At 37.3% G+C, this 20,370-nt stretch overlaps 2 protein-coding genes across 3 annotated transcripts; one reads left to right on the top strand and one right to left on the bottom strand.

Moving 5' to 3' along the window:
• Positions 1 to 726: 726 nt before the first annotated feature.
• LOC113782304 (protein PATRONUS 2-like) lies at positions 727 to 4,493 on the top strand. Of its 2 annotated transcripts, XM_027328202.1 has the most exons (6): positions 727 to 981; positions 1,092 to 1,434; positions 1,794 to 1,898; positions 2,697 to 2,954; positions 3,866 to 3,900; positions 4,004 to 4,493. In XM_027328202.1, exons 3-6 carry the CDS (start codon positions 1,817 to 1,819, stop codon positions 4,202 to 4,204), a joined length of 576 nt encoding a protein of 191 aa, XP_027184003.1. In that variant the 5' UTR covers positions 727 to 981; positions 1,092 to 1,434; positions 1,794 to 1,816; the 3' UTR covers positions 4,205 to 4,493. The 2 variants fall into 2 exon arrangements, with proteins under 2 accessions (XP_027184003.1, XP_027183997.1); XM_027328196.1 differs by lacking the exon at positions 1,092 to 1,434.
• A 7,063-nt stretch (positions 4,494 to 11,556) lies between these two features.
• LOC113750727 (premnaspirodiene oxygenase-like) lies at positions 11,557 to 13,085 on the bottom strand. The gene is made up of 2 exons (XM_027294674.1): positions 12,309 to 13,085; positions 11,557 to 12,209 (listed from the first exon to the last, which is right to left on the bottom strand). Exons 1-2 carry the CDS (start codon positions 13,068 to 13,070, stop codon positions 11,583 to 11,585), a joined length of 1,389 nt encoding a protein of 462 aa, XP_027150475.1. The 5' UTR covers positions 13,071 to 13,085; the 3' UTR covers positions 11,557 to 11,582.
• Between the last annotated feature and the right edge of the window lie 7,285 nt (positions 13,086 to 20,370).

Here is a 20,370-nt window from a genome sequence, read left to right as displayed (position 1 = left end):
TAATTTTAAAAAAATTGAATATATTAATAATTTAAAAACAAAATCCAAAAGCAAGAAGGCTTAATTCTAATGGGACAAAATACAGTGTGCTTTTTAAAATATAAAGAATTAATATTTTGAAGTTTATTTAAAGTTTTTGCAAGTTACAAAAATGTTATTTTCTTTACAGTAAAGTGTGTTAAGTTAATTTAAGAAGTTTTATAAATTGTTTACCTTTTTTTCGAATTTTTTTAGTTTTTTTTTTGTCTAGATCAATGTCTTGAAAATTAAAAGAAAAAGAAATGCAGAAGATATATAATCTTTTTGTGATGTTTTCAAGTCAGTACAAATGGTTATTTTCATTATTATAAAAATATTTCAAGTTTTTTTACAAGTATTGTAAATTATTTATAATATTAAATATGTTAATATTTCTTGCCTAAACTAATGACATAAAAAAACAATTAAATGGTCCTTTTTCCAATTTCAATTAAAGAACCAGAACAATCAAGTGTATAAAAGTTAAGAGATAAAGTTAACGTGTTATGACAATTAAGAGTCTTAGGAAAAGGATAAATTTAGAATGAGATTATGCTTTCAAAATGAGGTTTTTTAATATTATATTTTAAAATACGTTGCAAAAGTTAAAAAAAAAAAAAAATCACCTTAGAGCAGGGGAGACAAGCGAGAATTTTCAAATTTCAAAAGCGCCAATAGATATTGTCACAAACACAGGGGAGTCTGGCGTTCATTCTTCTTCCCTACTTCTCTCCAAATTTCACCGCCATCACCCGTGCGGCTGTGCATATGATATGAAAGCGAAACGCTCCTCGTCTTCTTCGCCCTTTTAGTTTTCCGTCTCCTTCTCTTGAATCTCTGCCACCCACTTGCTGTTTCGTGAAGAGTCTTCAAAGAGAGAATTTTGGGTTAAAGATTGATTTGTTACGGCTGTCTTTCTGTGCAATTTCTCATAAGTATTGATTTCCGTGCAATTTGTTACCGGTATGTTTTTTTTATTTGCTAATTTGTTTATACCTTAAAAGTCTCTGAAAATCATGGCGCAAGCCTCAGTTCATGGATATCTGATGAGTCAATACGGGTTGACTCGGCAGACTCGGCCATTCTTTTGGGTCCCGGAGTCGACTCGGCCCGAATCTTCAGAGTCTAAATGAGTTTCCACCGATTCTACCGTCTCCGGAATATTGCGGACCTGTCGCGGAACGGAAGCTGAAATTCTCGCGACGACTCGGCCGGGCCGACTGGGACAGGGACTCGGCCGAATCTTTGAACCAATGAATCTTTGGATTATCAGACTTTTTAGAGAATCAAAAGAGATTGCACTTTAAGTCTTTCCGTCGTATCATTCATCTGATATCAAGTCTCTCTGAATGTGTTAATTGAAGCATCTATGTTCTCCTTATGGTTACTCTTCTATTACCACCACATCTGTTGCCGGTGAAATATCATGTTTCTTCCTTTAGGTTTTCATGGTTTTGATTTCTCAATTTGTTTTATTTGAAATTGGTTTTATCTTTTCTATGTGCTGGCATGATTTATGGAGATAGTAGCCCATATTTTAGTAGCTTCATTTGTATTCAGAAACTAGCGATTGGATTACACAAAAATCTTTCAGCTTATTTTTATAGGGTTCTAGCTCACAGAACATTGCAAATTGCAAAATTTGCAAGATTATCGAAACTAATCTTTATATGCCAATTGGCTTCTTTTAATAGTATTGCCAAGAATATCCACAAGGAAGTAGATTTCTCTTTCTGTGTAGTATTAGAGCTAAGTGTGATAATTTTGTACTGCAGAACAATTTTAGCTTAGCTGTCAGATGCAACAGAGAAGCATGGCAAGACAGTTAACTCAGAAGCAGTTGATTCCGCAAGATGAGAATTTACATTTTCTAAGGAAAGGTAGAACTCCTTTCATTTGTATGTCTACCCTTCTTCAGTAAGAGACAAGTTTTGGTTGAAAGAATCTTGTTGATAAGCTTCAGCATTGAGCAGTCTAATAGTGTAAAAACAGATGCTGCTTAAGAGGGGATTGAATCTATCTCTTCATGAGCAGCATAAAGTTGAGCTTTTTTACAGGGACACTTGATCTGAACCACAGTTAGCCATACCTACATGATATGATATTGTATGAGATGTGTGTAGGATCTGGTCAAAGATTGGCTTGGTGCACGAATGTGCTTTGACTCAAGATGGGGTTCTTGGACCCTAGTCATCCCTACTTAGAACAACTGCAGAGCTTAATGATAATTTTATAGCTTACTCATGGATGACACTATAGTACCGCATGTTTTTGTGTTGCTTCCCAAGTGTCTGTCATTTCGGATCACTAAACAACCTATTAGCTATAAGAACCGTGTTATATATCACAGTAGATAGAGAATGCTTTCTCTGCTATGTCTGTGTGTGCAACAACAATAATTTGTTCTGAATCATATGCATGAACCATTGTCTTATCTTTCAGCAGTATACCGGTATCCTGTATTTTAGGAGATCAGCGGACTTGACACCTGGATACATGCTCTTGCCAGATGCTGAAGCCATAGTCCATGTACCATAGGAAATTACAATTGAGATTTTAATCATTGCAGTTTAAGATCTTTGGACATTAAATTTTCTGCATTTTGTAAATATAGGTGGCGGTGTAGCTATTTCAGACCAGGCTATTTTAATACTCAATCGAATTAAATTCTTTTGTAGGGTCTGTTAAGGGTAAATCAACTGGCTTCAAACTGGAAAAAAAGAAAATTGGTACAGGGTTTGGGAATCGTAAAGCCCTCGGTGACATTACAAACAAGTCATCTGTTCACCATGAAGCATCATTGAAGAGAAAAAGTACACCAAAAGAAGAGCCTAACATGTCAGAGGAGATGTTTCTGCATGATCATAACAAGTGCATTGAATCACAGAAGGCAGCCATGAGAGCATCTTTCTGGGACACGCTCTTGCCTGGATGTGGTAAGTTTCATAGTTTGACTTGTCTAATTGTGGTATCTTTCACATGACTACTTTACGCAACACAAATGGACTGCCACTTAATCAAATCAATTCCTCTATGGTGTTAGATTAATATTTTGATTGGTAAAAATCAGCAAGTGTAAATCTGATGTCGTCAATAATTGGATTGGCATACTGGTGAGTGGCACATGTAAATGGCCCTTGGAGACTAGAATTTTTCATCCACAGCACTGTAATGTACATTATCTATTGGCTGTTAAGGATGTCGTCAATCAGATAAGTTAAATTTTGAACAAAAGGTTGGTGAAAACTATATGCTGGACATTTATTATATCATTTACAGTCTCAAACGGGGGAGGTTATGGCTGAAATTGATTGCTACCTTTTGGTTGACAGAAGTTAATGTCGGGCAACAGTTTTGGATATTATTGTTAGAACCATGCAGCTGAAGAAAGCATCCATCTTATGTTTCTAATTTTGCATGCCCCTGCATGGAGCCGGTAGTTAGGCAGATAAAATATGAAATCTTTACCCTTGAAAGTGAAGCTGCTTAACATAAACCCCTGGCTTTCCATACAAGTAAGAGGTGGATTTAGCTGAATTAGAAGTAGTGAAAAGCTGTTTTCTGTTCATGATTCCCTTTCTTAATTTGTTGACAGGTTCTAAAAAAAAGCCCCATCCCAGTCTTCTTGCCAAAATTTAGCTGATAACACGCTTTATTATACCTTTTGCCAGTGAAACCCGGACATTATGTTGAATGAGATGTCCTAGACTTGCCTAATAAGTCAACCTCTCAGGCGTTAGAATACTGTCTTTATTAGTGAATGGAACACAAGTATATTCATTTTGTTGCTATATTTGATAAGAGTCACATTTTTCTGGATATGTTGATAGTATTATCTCTGATGCAGTTCCCCTCGAAACTCAGAAGATGAAATCTGCAAAGGTACTGGTCCTTCATCTTTCTAAGTTACACTACCGTATGGACTGAATTTCAATGGTTAAAGCATTTGACACATTTCAATTTTATCTTTCTATTTGAGGTCCAGAGTGAAATTGATACAGACAGTGAATGCTTTCATCCAGAACCAGTAGAGATCCCCATGTCTGATTACTCTGATCTTTTTCAGAGTTCAACATTTCCATCCTTGCCTACTCAAATATGGTTGGACTCTCCACCCTTGTCTCCATCTGAATGGGATCTCGGGCCAGTGGAATTCAAGCTGAAAGAAGACAGTAGTGATCCTTAAATCTAGAGCATGTTCATGATACTGTTCTCAATTTCTCTATCAGAAAGCATCTTCTAGTGGGTAGAATCAGAGAACTTTCTATCTTCCTGTTCTTAGATTCTAGGAAGCAGGTTTATTTACAGCAGATGATGAAGGTCGAGCTGAATGTGAACCAATATTGAAGTCGAATTTTGATTAGCATGACGATAGAAAGTTCATTCAGGATTCACACTTTTCATTCTTTGTTTACGTTAGAGAAAAATAGGTAATGCTATTGCTTCAATGAAAAATCTGTCATGATTTCACCGTCCTTTATGTTTGGTTATGTATGTTTCATCTAGGATCGCTTCGGTAAACAATGTCATGGAGAACTGAAGCTACGAAATGTCGATAAATGCAGATATTTTTTCCTTTTATTTTGTGTATATCTTTTGTTTGAAGTTCATTTATCTTTTGCATGTAGCGCATTTTTTTCCTTTTTGTGGTTGATGTTTTCTTTTTTATTTGAAGTTTTTTTCTTTCTTGAATTGTGAATTTTTTGGTTGTTTTAATTTTTCTTTTGTTTATTTTATGAAGAAATTGTCGTCTCTAATTTTTCACAAACTCACATTCTCTATATGAGTTGGGAGGAGAATAATTAAAATTAAGGTTTCAAAAATGGGATAATATCAGAAACCTCTCCTGAGGTTTCTTGAAATATCACTAAGCTCCTCTCACATTTTGAAAATCTCTCTTACCACCCCTGAAGTGATAATAGGGTCAGAAGTCACTATGAAAATTCATCAGCTGCCAATAGTACCCTTGTTTCTGCTGTTACCTTATTCAGCTGATAAAAGGAAAAAAAATGACAAAAAAAGAAAGCATGCAACTGTATAAAGCCTAGGAAACAATTGCTGCCTAGAAGCTGAGGTCCGTACGTATTGCATGGCGCCATTTTGCTCTGATAAGATGTCTAAATGCCCGGGAACTGAAGAGGAATGAAATACTACTTATAACTGTGATTGTTATTTGTAGCTTGGAGAACGAGTTGAAGCTATCTTTCTGGAAATCTCTCGCTGGATATTGCAGAGAAGGAGAAATATGGCACTTCAATGAATTGCATGCGTTCGGTTGGAGTGAAGTGATTTTGTCAAAACTAAGCTGCACAACAGGTAAAAATCTTCCATTGTGATTTGCCTATAATATCTCTCTTTTAAGAAGGTGTTTTTGTGTTTTATTGGACTTGATGACCGAGTTTAAGATCCAACCAGAGCCTTTGTATGTGATCCTTATATTAAGTATTGTCGATGTTGGATGCTGTAAAGAATGTCTAATTTGATGAACTATGCCTGACCTTGATTTTATTGGTTCAAAAAAAGTTGATGAATATTGACTTTTTTCAAGCTGTAATACATAAGAACAGCTTAGCTTTGTAGCTTAAAGCTGCAATACATATGACAAGCTCTAAGTGTAGTGTATACAGTTGGTTTGTAGACAAAAGTGAAAATAGAAATGAAAAGCTGGTGTAGTTGAAAGTTCATGGAAGCTACTATGAAGGTTCTGTTTTGCAACCTGAGTTTGACTTTGAATGAGCATGCGTGTGTTATACTATGTCCCTTGTGAGCATATGTGATCCTTATAGCAACTAATTGAAACTTTTCTTGTGAACACACTGATATGTAGGATGGGAAGAATTATTGCACATGATATTGTAGTTCATTACATGGGAAACACTGTTAGAATTCCTAATGTCGATCCAAATAACTACCAATATATTGACCTTCTCGATGATGTTATTGATAAGGCAATGAATGATTTGCCTGGAAATTTGAACATGCTTGTGCATATGAAATGTGCGATTCCTAGGACAACAGGCTTTATGGACATCAGTAGTGACAAATTAATCCTTGACATGCTCAAACTTCATGAAAATGATCTTGTTATAAACTTGTACTTGCTGTACCTAGATATTGTTCCTACTACAGAGGAGAATATGGTAGACAACAGGAATAACCAACTTCAGCTGGCACAGAAAGACATAGGAATCGAAGAAGCTCCTATTCCTGTAGTTGACAGTGAGGGTGATGATGAGATTTATGCTTCTAGTTCTGATGACTCTTGGAAGGATGACATAGATAGTGACTTGGAAGATGTCATAGCTGAAGATAGGGCCTTAATTTCTTCCAGTGACAAGGAGGAAAATGATTTGTCTGATTATGAGGAGATTGAGGATGCACAAGTTGTGCCTGATTCAGAATTTGACCAAGAATCAGATCCTATGAGAGCAATCATGCAGTAAAAAATGAGGACTTACAATCCAAGAGAGGACATTGAGTATGAGAAAGGGATGCTATTTACCAATGTGGATGCATTTAGAGCAGTGTTGAAGGACTATGCTATTCAGAAAGGATTTCCGTTGGTGAGGTTGAAAAATGAAAAGAGCAGGTGCACTGCCAAGTGTGGTGCTGAGGGTTGTAATTGGAGGATTCATGCATCCCCAGTTGCTGATACAACCACATTCATGGTTAAGACATATACACCTGAGCATACGTGTGTCATGAATAGGAAAAATTCAGAAGCAACATCTGATTGGATTGCAAAGAAATTAATTTCTGTTATGAGAGATCACCCAGAGATGACAAGTAAGGGAGTAAAGGCTGAAATGTAGAAGCATGGAGTCTTGCCAAGTAGAATGCAAATTTACAGGGCAAAAAAGAAAGTCTTGGAATAGATAGAAGGATCACACAATGAGACCTATGGAAAGTTACCAAAATATGCTGAACTTTTGAGGATGCACAACCCAGGAAGCATCATGAAAATTCACTATGATAGGCCAAACCTTCTTATAGAGCCTAAATTTCTAAGATTGTTCATCTCTTTTAAGGCACAAAGAGATGGTTTCCTGGCAGGTTGCAAGCCATTTATTGGCTTTGATGGTTGCCATTTGAAAGGTGCATTTGGGGGCATTCTGTTAATTGTTGTTGCTCTTAATGGGAACAACAGTTTGTTTCCATTAGCTTCTGCTGTTGTAGAGTGTGAAAACAAGAAAGCTTGGAGTTGGTTTTTTTACTATTTTCAGGAATTCTTTGGACCATTTCCAACCAATATTTCACTCACCTTCATGAGTGATAGACAGAAGGTATGTTACCTGAATTTTTGTTTCATGTTTCAGATTTCTTCCATTGCTGTTATAGTGGCTGAATCAAGTATTTGAAGGAATTTGTTTCTAAAACTTCTGTATAGGGACTCAACCTTGCTTATGAGGAACAAGTGCCTGAAGCTGCTGCACGATATTGCTGTTGGCACATCTACTACAACTTCAAAGTGAAATTTCCAGGATCGCTTCTAAGGAGATTTTTTTGGCAAGCAGCTAAAAGCTATGATCTGATAGGACACAATGAGGCTATGGAAAGAACAAATAATATTAACATAGATGCTTGGAGATACTTAGTAAATATTCCTAAGTGTAACTGGGCAAGGCATGCATTTTCTGTTGAAATTAAGTGTGATCATGTCACCAATAATTTCACAGAATCTTTTAATGCATGGGTTGGAGAACTGAGAGGGAAGAATATACTTGCTCTGGCTGATGGACTGAGGCAAAAATTCATGAAGAAACTACATAAGAGGTATCAAAAAGGCTGCACATGGACATCTAGTATTACTCCACATGTTACTAGTAAGTTGAAGGGTATTGCGGCTGAATCAAGAAGGTGTTCACTAACAATGGCAAGTGAGAACACATTTGAAGTAGCAGATGTCGATAAGTCCTATATAGTCAAGCTGATTGAGAGGACATGTGAATGCCGGGCTTTCCAGTTGACTGGCATTCCTTGCAAGCATGCTGCTCTAGGAGCTACTTATAGAAGGGAGAAACTGAAAAGCTATTGTGATGCAGCCTTTTCCAATGATCAATATTTGAAAACATATGCATTCATGATCAACCCAATTTTACATATGAATAGGTGGCCTTCTATGGAAGATGTGACACCAGCAGTAGTTTTGCCACCACCACTTAGAAGAAGAGCTGGCAGACCAAGAAGAAATAGAAGAAGAGCACCTGATGAAGGAGCTTCTGCATCTCAACACAAGAGATCAATCAGTTTCAGGTGCTCTAAGTGTGGTGCATTTGGACATAATAGGAGAACTTGTCAAGGAGCTCCTGTTGCTGAAAAAAGAGGCAGCAGTACTTCTACAAATCAGATATCAAGTCGAAGAGGAAGACCAAGAAGAGGCATTGCCAATACTGGATTAGCAGGATCTGTTCTATGAGTAATTGTAGCAATGTCAACTTACAGTATCTTTATGTGTATTAATTCCTTGCAAATGAGCTTAGCTTTTGGTCATGATTTGTCAGGAACATGCACAAGGAAATGTCCCAGTCATTGTATCAAGTCAAGGGAGTAATGGAAGCACTCAAAATCAAACTGCTGGAGCTAATGTTCAACTTAATCATTCTGCCTGCACTAGTACTAATACCAGAAAGGTATAGTACATCAGAAATTAGTTTCATCACTTATTGCTAACTATTCTAACTGTCAAGGCCATTAGTTTAATAGAATTTGTTGCATAGCTTCAGAGAGGAGGGCCAAATGCAGGGGTTGGAACTACTGTTGCTAACAACAATAAGAGAGCCAGACCTTCCATTGTTGTTTGTCCACAACAAACTCTAGTAGTCACTCCATCTGCAAGATTTCCAACGGTCACTGCATCTTCAATATCCACTTCTGCAACTACGGGATCTCATATTGACAATAGCAGCATCAGTATGTGGTTCTAATTAGTACTAGTATTATGAGTTTTGCTTTGGGAGACTGATATGGTATTTTTGTATATGTAACAATCCTCATCATCTAGAATGATGTTTTTAGATGATGTTTTCTGAGATTCTTGTTGATTGCTACATACTTTTGATTAGTTGTATATGTAACGTATGCCAAGTGCTTAATTGCATTCCCAGTCCCAGTGAACGACTAAACGACACATGTTTTGGTACTTGCTTGGGAATTGCAATTTACTCTTGTCAAGTATGCTCTGCTGCTATCCACAGATCTTGGAACATATGACTTATTACCTTTATGTATGGAATTTGCTAACTTCAAAGATGTCATGTTGTGGTTTTTTTTTTAACTCTATGACTCGGATTCCTTAGGATTATGTATGGAATATGAGCTGTTGTTTTCCAATGAACTTACCAGTAAAGTATTGTTGTACTTAAGGAACTTCACTTGTGTGCTTAATGCATTTTCTATCAAGTATGATTGAAAGGTACAACAGTAATGCAACAAATCTGGTAGGCATACCCATGAAGTAAAATACAGCTTCAACTCTTTTTCACATAGCTTAACATCATGTCTGACTTTCACATGCCTTCTGGTTCTTTCATATATGACCAGTAAGGCTCCAAACAGCTTGGAACACATATACTATTATTGGAACAAGAAAGTGTGATTGCTTTAACGATTTGAATGAAAAGATAAATTGCTAAGAGTAGAAGATTGATGATGAACAAGAAGGTGATGCATGCATTCTGTTGAGGCACAAAGTTACATTCCTGATTTGCTTTCCTCAATGGAAGCACTGCAGAATCAGCTTCATATCTTGTACGCTGCACTTCTTCACCTTCATTTCTTTGGCTCTGCAACTCTTCACCTTCATTTCCTTCATACCACTGGAAGTAGTTGCACTTTGAACAACTAAAACATAGCTTATTCGGATTTCTTTCACTCTCTGAGATTCGTAATGTAGCCTTGCGATTGCATTTACAATACCGGTTCTTCATGCTTAATGATGAAGGTGATTGTATGACTGCCCTTCAAAGGATGAACTAGGCATTTCTTCATCAGTTACCTCTCCAAGTTTTGCAGCTATTTCATGCGGTTCCCTCACCTTTTAATACCGCTAGAAGCACTCAAAGTAGCCGTTGCATGTCCAACGGTCATGCAACAGTGCTCATGCCAGAAAAATACTCTCCAATTCACATTTTCCACCTACTGCAACTTTTTTATGTCACAGGATTCAGTCAAACTAAGGGTATGAAGGGAATTAAAATACTCTCCCTCCTCCAAAATGCATATTCTATTGTTACTTTTGCTTAGAGGGGCTGACATTGTTAAGAAAATGTCAATTCAAAGGGTGGTAAGAGAGATTTCGAAAATGTGAGGGGAGCTTAGTGATATTTCAAGAAACCTCAGGGGAGGTTTCTAATATTATCCCTTAAAAAATTTGACAGATTGGAGTAGGGATCTGGTATGGTGATGATATGATGGAGATGTTACTGAATCTGTGATGGGGATGATATTTTAGAAATAATAAATTGGTGACTCGATTATTTGAACCGGTTGAATCGGGAAAGGTCAGAACCAGTTATATTACTGGGTTAAGTCCAGAAAACCCTGATTCTTTGTTTGTTTGTTTGTTTTGTTTTTAATTCTTGGCGGTCCAAAACAACCAAAGCTTAAGAATATATGGTCAAATTACCTTAATGGCCCTTGAATTTTTCAAATAGTATACTTTTGGGCCCCAACTGTTGAACTTAATTAAAGTGTATGTTTTTAGCTCTCTTGCCAGTTTTAGGTGTCAAGGCTGACCAAAAGAGCAATAGGAGCAGTGAACAAGCCAAAATAAAAGTTTTTTTTTCCAGTATAGTAAAATGGAAGAGCCCCAATTTGGAGTTTCTTGATTGAACACAAATTAGACTTAGTAAATTATGTAACTGGACACCTTTTAACAGAATAGTTTATTGCAACAACAATAATGGAAAATTTGACATCAATTGGGCCTTGAAATAGCTAGTAACAGTCGAGGTAGTGCTTAGTTCTGCCATGGAAATTTGCAAATATTTGTGCCGAATTTCTAATCAATTTGAACTTTTCATACTTTACAAGATAATTTGCACCTATATATTTGGTGAAAGAATTTTTATAACAATGGTAGAATTCTCATCTATCGAGATTCATTGAAGTCAAGGCTGAATTTGGAATCTGTGCAAAATAGAATCCATGGGTGTAATTTGGTCAAATTTCAATAGGTACATAATGATTGGTAGTCACTGAAAATTGCTGGAGGTAAAAGAAGATTAAAACTATAAACTAATCTTTTGTATAACGATAATGTATACACTAACAGGCGGGTTCTTTCACTTTTACAACTAAAGTTTATAAATTGGTTAAAAGCATATACAGATTGGATAAAAAGGTATTCTTCTAAAATTGAGTAGTAATGTGATACAATTAATAGTCGAAGGCCAAAAAGTATACAAATATAACAGTTCAAGTGCCATTTAGATAATTTGCTAAAATGGCATATCAATTGAAGAACTAGACATTGCTTATTTAGTATCTTAATATCCTCAAAGCTTTCAACAATTTTTTATCACATCCCCCTTTGGCCCTGAAAGAAGTGCTGCACGTATGACTGTTTATTCCAAATCAGTCGAAGGATCATACAAGGAAGGGACCAAATAAAGGTTGTTTTTCCTTGTTGCTGTTATTCCATTATTCTCTAACATGTCCAATTCTTTTGACTCCATACCATCCGGGAGTCTCCAGTTGAAATGACAAAGCAGTAGAGCCAATGGAAGCTCAACATTGACCAAAGCAAATGACATTCCTGGGCAAATCCTCCTTCCTGCACCAAATGGCACAAACTCGAAGTGATTTCCTGTGAAATCAACCAGGTTATTATCAAATCTCTCTGGTACAAAGCTCTCCGGATCACTCCAATGCTCCGGATCCCTTCCAATTGCCCAGAAATTAATCATGACCTTTGTTTTGATTGGTATGGTATATCCATTTAGTTCACATTGCTCCCTGCATTCTCTAGGCAGGAGCAAAGGGAAAGGAGGGTGTAGTCTTAGGGTTTCTTTGGTCACCAACTTCAGGTATCTCAATCCTTGAACATCAGCCTCATCTATGTTCTGCTTTCCCTTGAAGGCTTGCCTGATTTCTCTCTGCGCCTTGGCCATCACATCTGGTTTTCTGATCATCTCTGACATAGCCCATTCAACGGTTGAAGATGAAGTTTCAGTTCCAGCAGCAAACATATCCTGCATTAGTAATGCAACATTGTTCATTATAGTAATAACTTAGTACCCAAAGAAAGTAAGCAGAGAAGGAAAGAATTCAGGGTCCGTAGCATGACTTACAAAGATGATAGCTTTGATATTGTTATTGGTGATTGGAAACTGAAGGTTCCCACTATCTCTAATTCGCAGTAGAACATCAATAAGATCTTCTTGACTAGCATCAGCAACCAACTTCTTGTTCCTAGTCTGGTTCTTGATGTGCTCCTCGATTAACTTTTCAAATATACTGTCCATTTTGTGGTGGATCTTTAGCAATTTAGGCTTCATTCCAGTCAGGACATGAAGAATTTTGTAAGAAGGAAACAGATCAGCAATGTCAAAACCTCCTGCTAAAGCTGCCACTTGCTTCATTAATTGTACGAATTCGTATTGATCTTCTTTGGAAACTTGACCAAATGCTGCTCTACAGACCATGGAACTTGCATATGAGAAAACTTGTTCAGTTAAATTCACCTTCTTACCTGCTAAAGGCCTTATTGCTTCAACCAGGTGCAAAACCTCATCCTGCCTAATATTTTCGAAGGACCGGACACTTTTGGCACTAAGAAGCTCCAATACGCTAATTTTTCGCATTTGTCTCCAATAATCACCATAAGGCGAAAATGCAATATCTTTACTATCATAGCAGATGATCTTGAACGCAAGAAGTTCAGGCCTGGTCGCGAAAGAAAGATCGTGCGTTTTCATGATCTCTTTCGCAAAGTTTGGTGATGTAACAACGATGAGTGAAACTTCACCAAGCTGCAGATGCATCAGGGATCCATATTTTTGAGCTAAGTTTTTCAGACAGCGATGTGGAAGTGAACCTATCAAATGATGCATACATCCAATAAATGGCAGCTTCCATGGACCTGGAGGCAATTTCTGGATGGTTTTGGTTTTCTGGGATCTTTTCAATTCTTTGATTAGAGTCAAGAGAATGGCTGCAACCAAGAAGCAAGGGATGAAATTTGAGGTGATACTCTGAAGCTCCGTTGATTGGTGATGGATGAGTATTCTTTCCTCTGAATTTGTCTTTGTATCCACATCGCAAGTTTATAAAAAAATCTTTCATTGTGGCGGTTATAAATATAATGGATTTGAGTTTAAGTGTGTTAAAGGCACCAACTCAAGTATACATCAGTTTAAGAGAGTTTTAGGAGATTCACGCTTCATTTTGAAAGGAGTTTTAATTAGGCATCAAACTAAAAGAGCAAGTTATGGGTCTTTGGACCGTTAAGTAATTTGTACTATTTAGATTTTTTTGTGTTTCAATTTTAGGTGACTTTTCGGTTTGGAAATTATTGTTTAGGGTTTTGTACTCTCTTTCTTTATATCGAATCACGTAAAATTTCGTGTTTTTCTGTTTGATTTATTTGATTTGTTATTGTTTTTATTGGATTGCTAAGAACCATATATTATTCTCGTTACTAATTTCCTGAAACCAGACCTTACAGTACCTATATAATAAAAGTAATTCTTGTATACATTAGACAATGTAGCCATACGATAGAAATAAATTTTATACACACTATTACACACGCATGATATATTCTAATTATTGAGTCCTCGTAAACCTAATTAATTCATTGGTCACAATTCCCAATCTCTTGTCAGTTGCAGAAAGTTTTGGTTAGTTTCTTTTATATTATTCTATTATCCTCTGTCAGAGTAGATCAAATTGCTGAAGCACGAAAATCGACAAGGAACGGTAGTTTAAGTCAAAATAATTGAACATCAAGTTGTCAAGTGGCCAACAGAGTTGTCAAATTCCCTCATCAAAGTTGTTTCATTTGCAACCTCCGCTGTTTTTGAGAAGGAAAATGACACTCTGGCCGATAGAATGCATCGGACAAAAATGGCCAACAGACGAGGCAGTTTTGAAAAGGGAAAATGGTCAATTTAGTCCCTATACTTTTTTTTACTATCAATTTAGTTCTTATATAATTTTTTTAGCCAATTTAATTACTATACTTATTTATCGGTTCCAATTGAGGAAGTCCGCGGCGGCGCCACCTTATAATTCCAATCAAACGTCTAATTGAGCACTTAAGCAGGGGTATTTTGGATACTTCAGCAGGGGCTCCTTTTCAGAAGTAAAAATCAAGACCAAAAGTGACCGGCACACTTTTATCACCACTGAGAAAACCCACCTGAAACCTCAACTTTTTCTTGCAAAAACCGACTGAAATCTTGCAAGAAATTTTCTGTTGGTTATTGACATGTATCTACTTCGCAATATTGCATTAATAATGCAGTGTTCAACTTTACAACTGGAGCTCATGATGTTGCTGTGGTGACATCAAAGTCAGCCTATGATTCCTGCAACACCTCTGCCACCGGAACCACAATGAACACCGGTCCAACCAGAATTACCCTGACCACCCCAGGTCAACATTTCTACATATGCACCTTCCCTCGACACTGCTCACTAGGCCAAAAGCTAGCCATCAACGTCATCGGAACTGCTGCCACTCCATCACCAACTCCGGCCCCCACCAGGCCTCCATCCGGCCCTGCCTCTGCTCCTGCTCCTTCATCGACCGGCGCAACTCCACCTTCCAGCTCTTCCACCCCACCACCCTCTAGCTCTCCTAGCACGTCACCTTCGGGCTCTACCACTCCATCTCCGTCTGGTTCTCCAGCTGGTGTCTCAGCTCCTCCTCCACCAAACTCTGCTCCATCTTTTGCGGTAGCAATGTTGCCATTCACTTTCTTGTCGATTGCCTTGGCTTTCTTGTATTAGATTTAGCTAGCGACCATTGACGACTTTTATTGTTTGCTATTATTTTATTTTTGTTACCATTTTCGCATTACTGCTATTGTTATTCCATATTTTTCAGTCATCTGTTCGGTATTATTCCGTTAGATTGATTGTCATATTTCAATTTTTCAGCCATTGATTTGATTGATAAATTGAGTAATTGAGAGAAAAGGTGCGTGCGTTTTGACTATTTGTCTAGCTTGTGCCAAAATTTCCAAATGCAAGGGGAAAAACAGACAATCTTGACCACCCGCATCCTTTGAAATCGACTGAAATCTTACAAGAAAAAGTTGAGGTTTCAGGTTTGGGTTTTTTTCAATGGTGATAAAAGTGTGCCAGTAACTTTTGGTTTTGTTTTTTACTTCTGAAAAGGAGCCCGGCAGTGAAGTACCCGAAATACCCTTGCTTAAGTGTTCAATTAGACGTTTGATCGGAATTACAAGGTGGCGCCGCCGCGGAGTTCCTCAATTGGAACCGATAAATAAGTATAGGGATTAAATTGGCCAAAAAAATTATGTAAGGACTAAATTGACAGTAAAAAAAAGTATAAGGACTAAATTGATCATTTTCCCTTTTGAAAAGACAACTCCTCATATACGAACAGTCCACAGTCCAGCTTCCACTCAAACGAAGAAACAGTACCATGATGAAATTTTAGTTACGTTTGGGGACAAAACCTGACTTGGGGGTGACATTCACAGGTTTGGCTGATTGACAAACGCTGCTGGTACCATTTTTTCTTTTTTGGTGCATGCGTTTGAGTGAAGGGGCTAGTAAGGTTAGAGAGATGGTTGGAAAATGAAAAGGAGAGCCAAAGAAGAAAGCTCATAAGTTTCAGTTGAAACTGATTACATAAATTTGTAAATTCATATAATTTCGATGTAATTGTGCTTTTTTTATACCAAATTAATTGTATAAGTTACAAAATTGAGTTTTATATCCAAATTGTACTGGTTTATACAAGATATTGTAAGAATTACACAACTAATTTGAATTGGACAACAACTCAATTTGTAAAACTCTGAATCCACTAAAAATTGGCATGATTTTAGGCCTATAGCATAGCAAATAGAGAGAGAAATCCAAAAAAAAAAAAAAAAAAAAAAAAAAAAGATGACACGATAGTGTTTATGTTTAATGCGGATGTCAGGTGCACCACTCCTCCCAAAAAAAAAAAAAGCCCCACGACGTGATTCATACTCTAGGGTCTCATAATATATTATTATTATTAGTCTACCACTCCTTTCTAGTAGCTGTTTTGAATTAAATTAGTAAAAGATTTATCAATTGAATAGAAGGTGTCTAATTTTTTTTTTTTTTAACCGAACGACAACAGTAGATATATTGCATCTGAATAATAATATTTTTACAGGACTGGAGCAACTGCTTCCGGATCATCTCTGGCTAATCTAACCAAAGAGGGAAGGAATCCTTACAAGTGATTTCACTGACCAAGATTATAGCAAATTTTGCTAAGTTGTGACTAACATATATTATAGTTACCTTCACTTTCAACAAAGGCAAAGTGAAATTTTCAGGAGTTTCCTTAGCTGTTTAATGTTCTCTACAATTGTACCAATTCGTGCATCTTCAGCGCTCTCCTGCTCAATCTTTTCCACTATTAGCTTGCAATCTGATTGGATTTCAATTTTTCTCTTTTTGATTTGATGACTGCGGTCCACCAGTGGCTCCGCTCACTACACCTTCTGTCAGGTCCTGCTCATGCTTTCATGATTGAACCATCTTCCTTTCTTGCTACAATTCCCCAGCCAGCTGTCTTTTTCTTTGTGTCAAAGTGCAGCATTATTATTCAGCTTAACACCATCATTTTGCGGTGGTTGCCATCCAATATTTGTAGTTTGGTTTCTATCTTCTGTTTCCTTTTCATTTTCCTTTACCTATTACACCATTTGGTACTCCTGCTACTCTTGCACTGCTTTGTTCATAATTATTCCTGGACCTTTCCTTTCGTTTTCCAATAGTCTTCTTCATTCAGTACCTTATGTATCAAGTCCATATCCCGTCTTCCATCTTTTATCTTTTTTTTTTTTTTTTTTTGTCAACACAGGGGTGTCCGGGTCAAGACCCGAAGGCGGCCCGACTAATCCCCTGCGCCTGGAGTACAGCGCCACCCCAACCGCACCCAGGCGTTAGGTGAGGTTCGATCCCACGACCTTGCGAGTGGTTTTCCAGCCGCAGACCGGGTGATCTAACCCCGGGGCATCTTCCATCTTTTATCAGCTTATGAACTTTTTGAATTGGGCAATTTGGTGGTTTTTAAGATATTATCTTTCCTTTACCTCTGTCCAGTATGCACTTGTCATGCCATATATCAATGGTGTGCCCATCCCGTACTTTTTTTCTAGCTCCTCTTTCCAGTAGATCTTTTGCACTGAGTATGCATCTCCACATCCATGAGTCACTTCCTTTTGCTTTCATTTTCCATATTGATTCTCCCCTAAAATATCTTCCTCTCAAAGTTTTGCTCATCATCAGGTTTGGTTTGGTTAGCGTTCTTCATAGTTGTCTTGCTAGCATTGCTTTGTTAAATTCCTGCAAATCTCTGAAGCCCAACCTCCTATCCTTTTACCTCTGTCATTTTTTCCCACCTAATCCAGTGTACCTTTTTCTCTGTTTTAATTCTCCCAACCAGAATATTGCCATCTCCTTGCAGATATCCATACACAGACCTAACTTGCAGCAAGCCATTGCATATGCAAGCATGGCCAAAATCACTGATATCAGCAATACTTCTTTCCCTGCCTGACTCAACAATCTTTTCTTCCACCCTTGCAGCCTGTTCACCGCTTTATCCTTGATATAGCTGAATATCTGTTTCTTGGGTCTGCCAATTGCCATTGGTAGGCCCAAGTACTTGCTTTGCTTAACATCTTTCATTCCATCAAGAGTTCTCAGAATTTCTGTCTTTGTAATCTCCTCTATGTTCTTGCTAAAGAATACACAAGATTTTTCAGCATTGATCATCTGGCCAGATGCCTCTTCATACACCTTTATAGTCTGCATCACCTGTTGTGCCTCCTCATTTGTAGCTTTATAGAAAACAAGGGTATTATCTTCAAAAACAAATGAGACAGTGCTGGACAGGCAGGTATTATTTTCATACCAGAAATTTTGTGATTATTCATGGCCTATTTAAGCAGACTAGAAAAACCTTCAGAGATTATAACAAAGAGATAGGGTGAAAGGGGATCCCCTTGCCTAAGTCCCCTCTTGGGTCTAACAAAACATTTTTTCTCACCATTTATTTTAAGAGTATAGGTGACTGAAGACATGGAGTCCAAGTGTGACAGAACCCCATTTTTTGCATAATTTTTGCAAGGATATTCCATTCAACTCCATCGTATGCCTTAGACATATCTAGCTTAAGTGCCATATAAGCATAATTTCCTTTTCTTTTGTTGTTAAGGTAGTGGATGACTTCATAAGCTATCACCACATTATCAAGAATCTGTCTTCCAGGAATGAATGCTGATTGGTTTGGGCTAATGCAAAACTTGAGATGGGTTTAAGTCTATTGACCATGATTTTAGAGATGATCCTATATACTACATTACAGAGACTAATAGGCCTGCATTGAGACACCAGAACAGGATAGGGAATTTTTGGGGTCAGAGTTACAATAGTCTCATTGATAGCTTTAAGCATATTACTAGAGTGAAAAAAGCTTCCAATTGCAGCTATGAGATCATACTTAATAATATTCCAAAACTTTTGAAAAAAGATTGGTGCCATACCATCAGGCTCTGGAGCTTTGTTTGGATGCAAGACGAAGACTGCTTTTCTGATTTCAGCTTCTATCACAGACCTGACTAGCTTTGAGTTCATTTGACTTGTAATAGTCTGGGGGATTCCTTCAAAGATTGCATCACAGTGATCAGGTTGAGTAGTCTTGAAAAGTTTCTGGAAGTAATCAGTGATCTCCTCTTCAATCTCCTTTTCAGAATTACACCATTCTCCATTCTCTTTTTGCAAATTAGTTATAGCATTTCTTTTCCTTCTACCAGCAACAATGGCATGAAAATAACTTCTATTTTTATCACCTTCCTTCAGCCATTTTATTCTTGATTTTCGTCCCCAAAATATTTCTTCTCTTTTGTATGCTTCAATTAATCTCTTAGGTAATTCGTTCAGCTTGTCTTTCTTGTTTTGGTTCTTCTCATTCTGCACTTATTCTGCACTGCATTTATCTATTGCTTCAGCTCTTGAATTTCCTTTCTTGCATTGTTCTTCAATTTTCTGTTCCATTCTAGTAAAGGAACTCTGCATTCTTTAATTCTATGCTGTAATCTAAACAATCTAGAAAATCTCTGATTTCTTTCCCAAGCTCTTTTCACCACACACCCTACCTCTTTATACTGTAACCACTTTCTGTCAAAGTAAAATCTCTCCTTTCACATTTTTTTCCCCTTGGTTTTGTTCTAAATGCATGATACAATGATCAGAAGCCTCATTATGGATATGTGTGCATTTAGCTTTGCCAAACTCCCTCTCCCACTCTCTACTGCTGAAAATCCTATCTATTCTCTCCTTGAATTTCCCTTCTTGCTGGCAGTTGTTACACCATGTCCATGGTCAAAAACTAAGTCTACAAGCTGATTGTCTCTTATGAACTCTCTAAACACTATAAAGCTTCTCTCAGATCTTCTTGCTCTACCCCACTTTTCATTCATATCACTAGCTAATTAATATCAACCTAGTACCCCATAACTATTTTCTTTGCCCAATAATCTTCCATTGTTGTTCCCTAATCTGGTCATTAATACTGGCACATATACAGATAAGTCACCAGTTTTTGTTCCTGTTATGCTCCTCTACCAGTAATTCCATTGCAAAATCAGTAACCAGAAGTTTGGTAATATTCATATCCTTCCTCCAAATAGCAGCTAAACCACCTGACTTACCCACAGGATCCACTACAAACAGGTTATCTTATTTTAATTTTATTTTAACTTTATTCACAAAGCATTCTCTATTTTTTGTTTCAGAAAGGAAGATTAAATTTGAGAGTGGAGTCTCAACAGCTTCCTCAAGTTAGGGAACTGTCAAGGGGCTCTTGGCATCTCGACAATTCAACACAATAACTTTCATAGGGATTTGGGAGCCCCATTAAGGTTGGACTCCACCACCTTCAGCATCATTTCATCGCTTGATCCCATTTCTGTTATTTTGCATATTTTCTGTTTATCATGCTTCTTACTCCAACTCATCTCTTTACTTTCTCCTGCTATATTCTTTGTCTTTTTGCCTTCCATTTCTCCCACGGTTCTCCCACTACAGTCAAATAGTGGTTTCCCTTTTCCTACCTCTCTAATTGGTATTTTCCAGCCTTTTCCACCTTTATAGCTAACCATTCTCTTC

Source organism: Coffea eugenioides, chromosome 1, assembly GCF_003713205.1.
Source record: "Coffea eugenioides isolate CCC68of chromosome 1, Ceug_1.0, whole genome shotgun sequence".
NCBI classification, from domain to species: Eukaryota; Viridiplantae; Streptophyta; class Magnoliopsida; order Gentianales; family Rubiaceae; genus Coffea; species Coffea eugenioides.
Note: the sequence above shows the minus strand (reverse complement) of the source record. Positions and strands in the feature narration are given on the sequence as shown.

Excerpts from the sequence above, each read along its gene's own strand:
- LOC113782304 (XM_027328196.1), top strand. The coding sequence starts at position 1,817 with ATGCAACAGAGAAGCATGGCAAGACAGTTAACTCAGAAGCAGTTGATT. Across the intron at positions 1,899-2,696 it reads TTTACATTTTCTAAGGAAAG|GGTCTGTTAAGGGTAAATCA; the intron begins GTAGAACTCCTT and ends ATTCTTTTGTAG. Across the intron at positions 2,955-3,865 it reads CACGCTCTTGCCTGGATGTG|TTCCCCTCGAAACTCAGAAG; the intron begins GTAAGTTTCATA and ends TCTCTGATGCAG.
- LOC113750727 (XM_027294674.1), bottom strand. The coding sequence starts at position 13,070 with ATGCATCATTTGATAGGTTCACTTCCACATCGCTGTCTGAAAAACTTA. Across the intron at positions 12,210-12,308 it reads ATATCAAAGCTATCATCTTT|GATATGTTTGCTGCTGGAAC; the intron begins GTAAGTCATGCT and ends TTACTAATGCAG.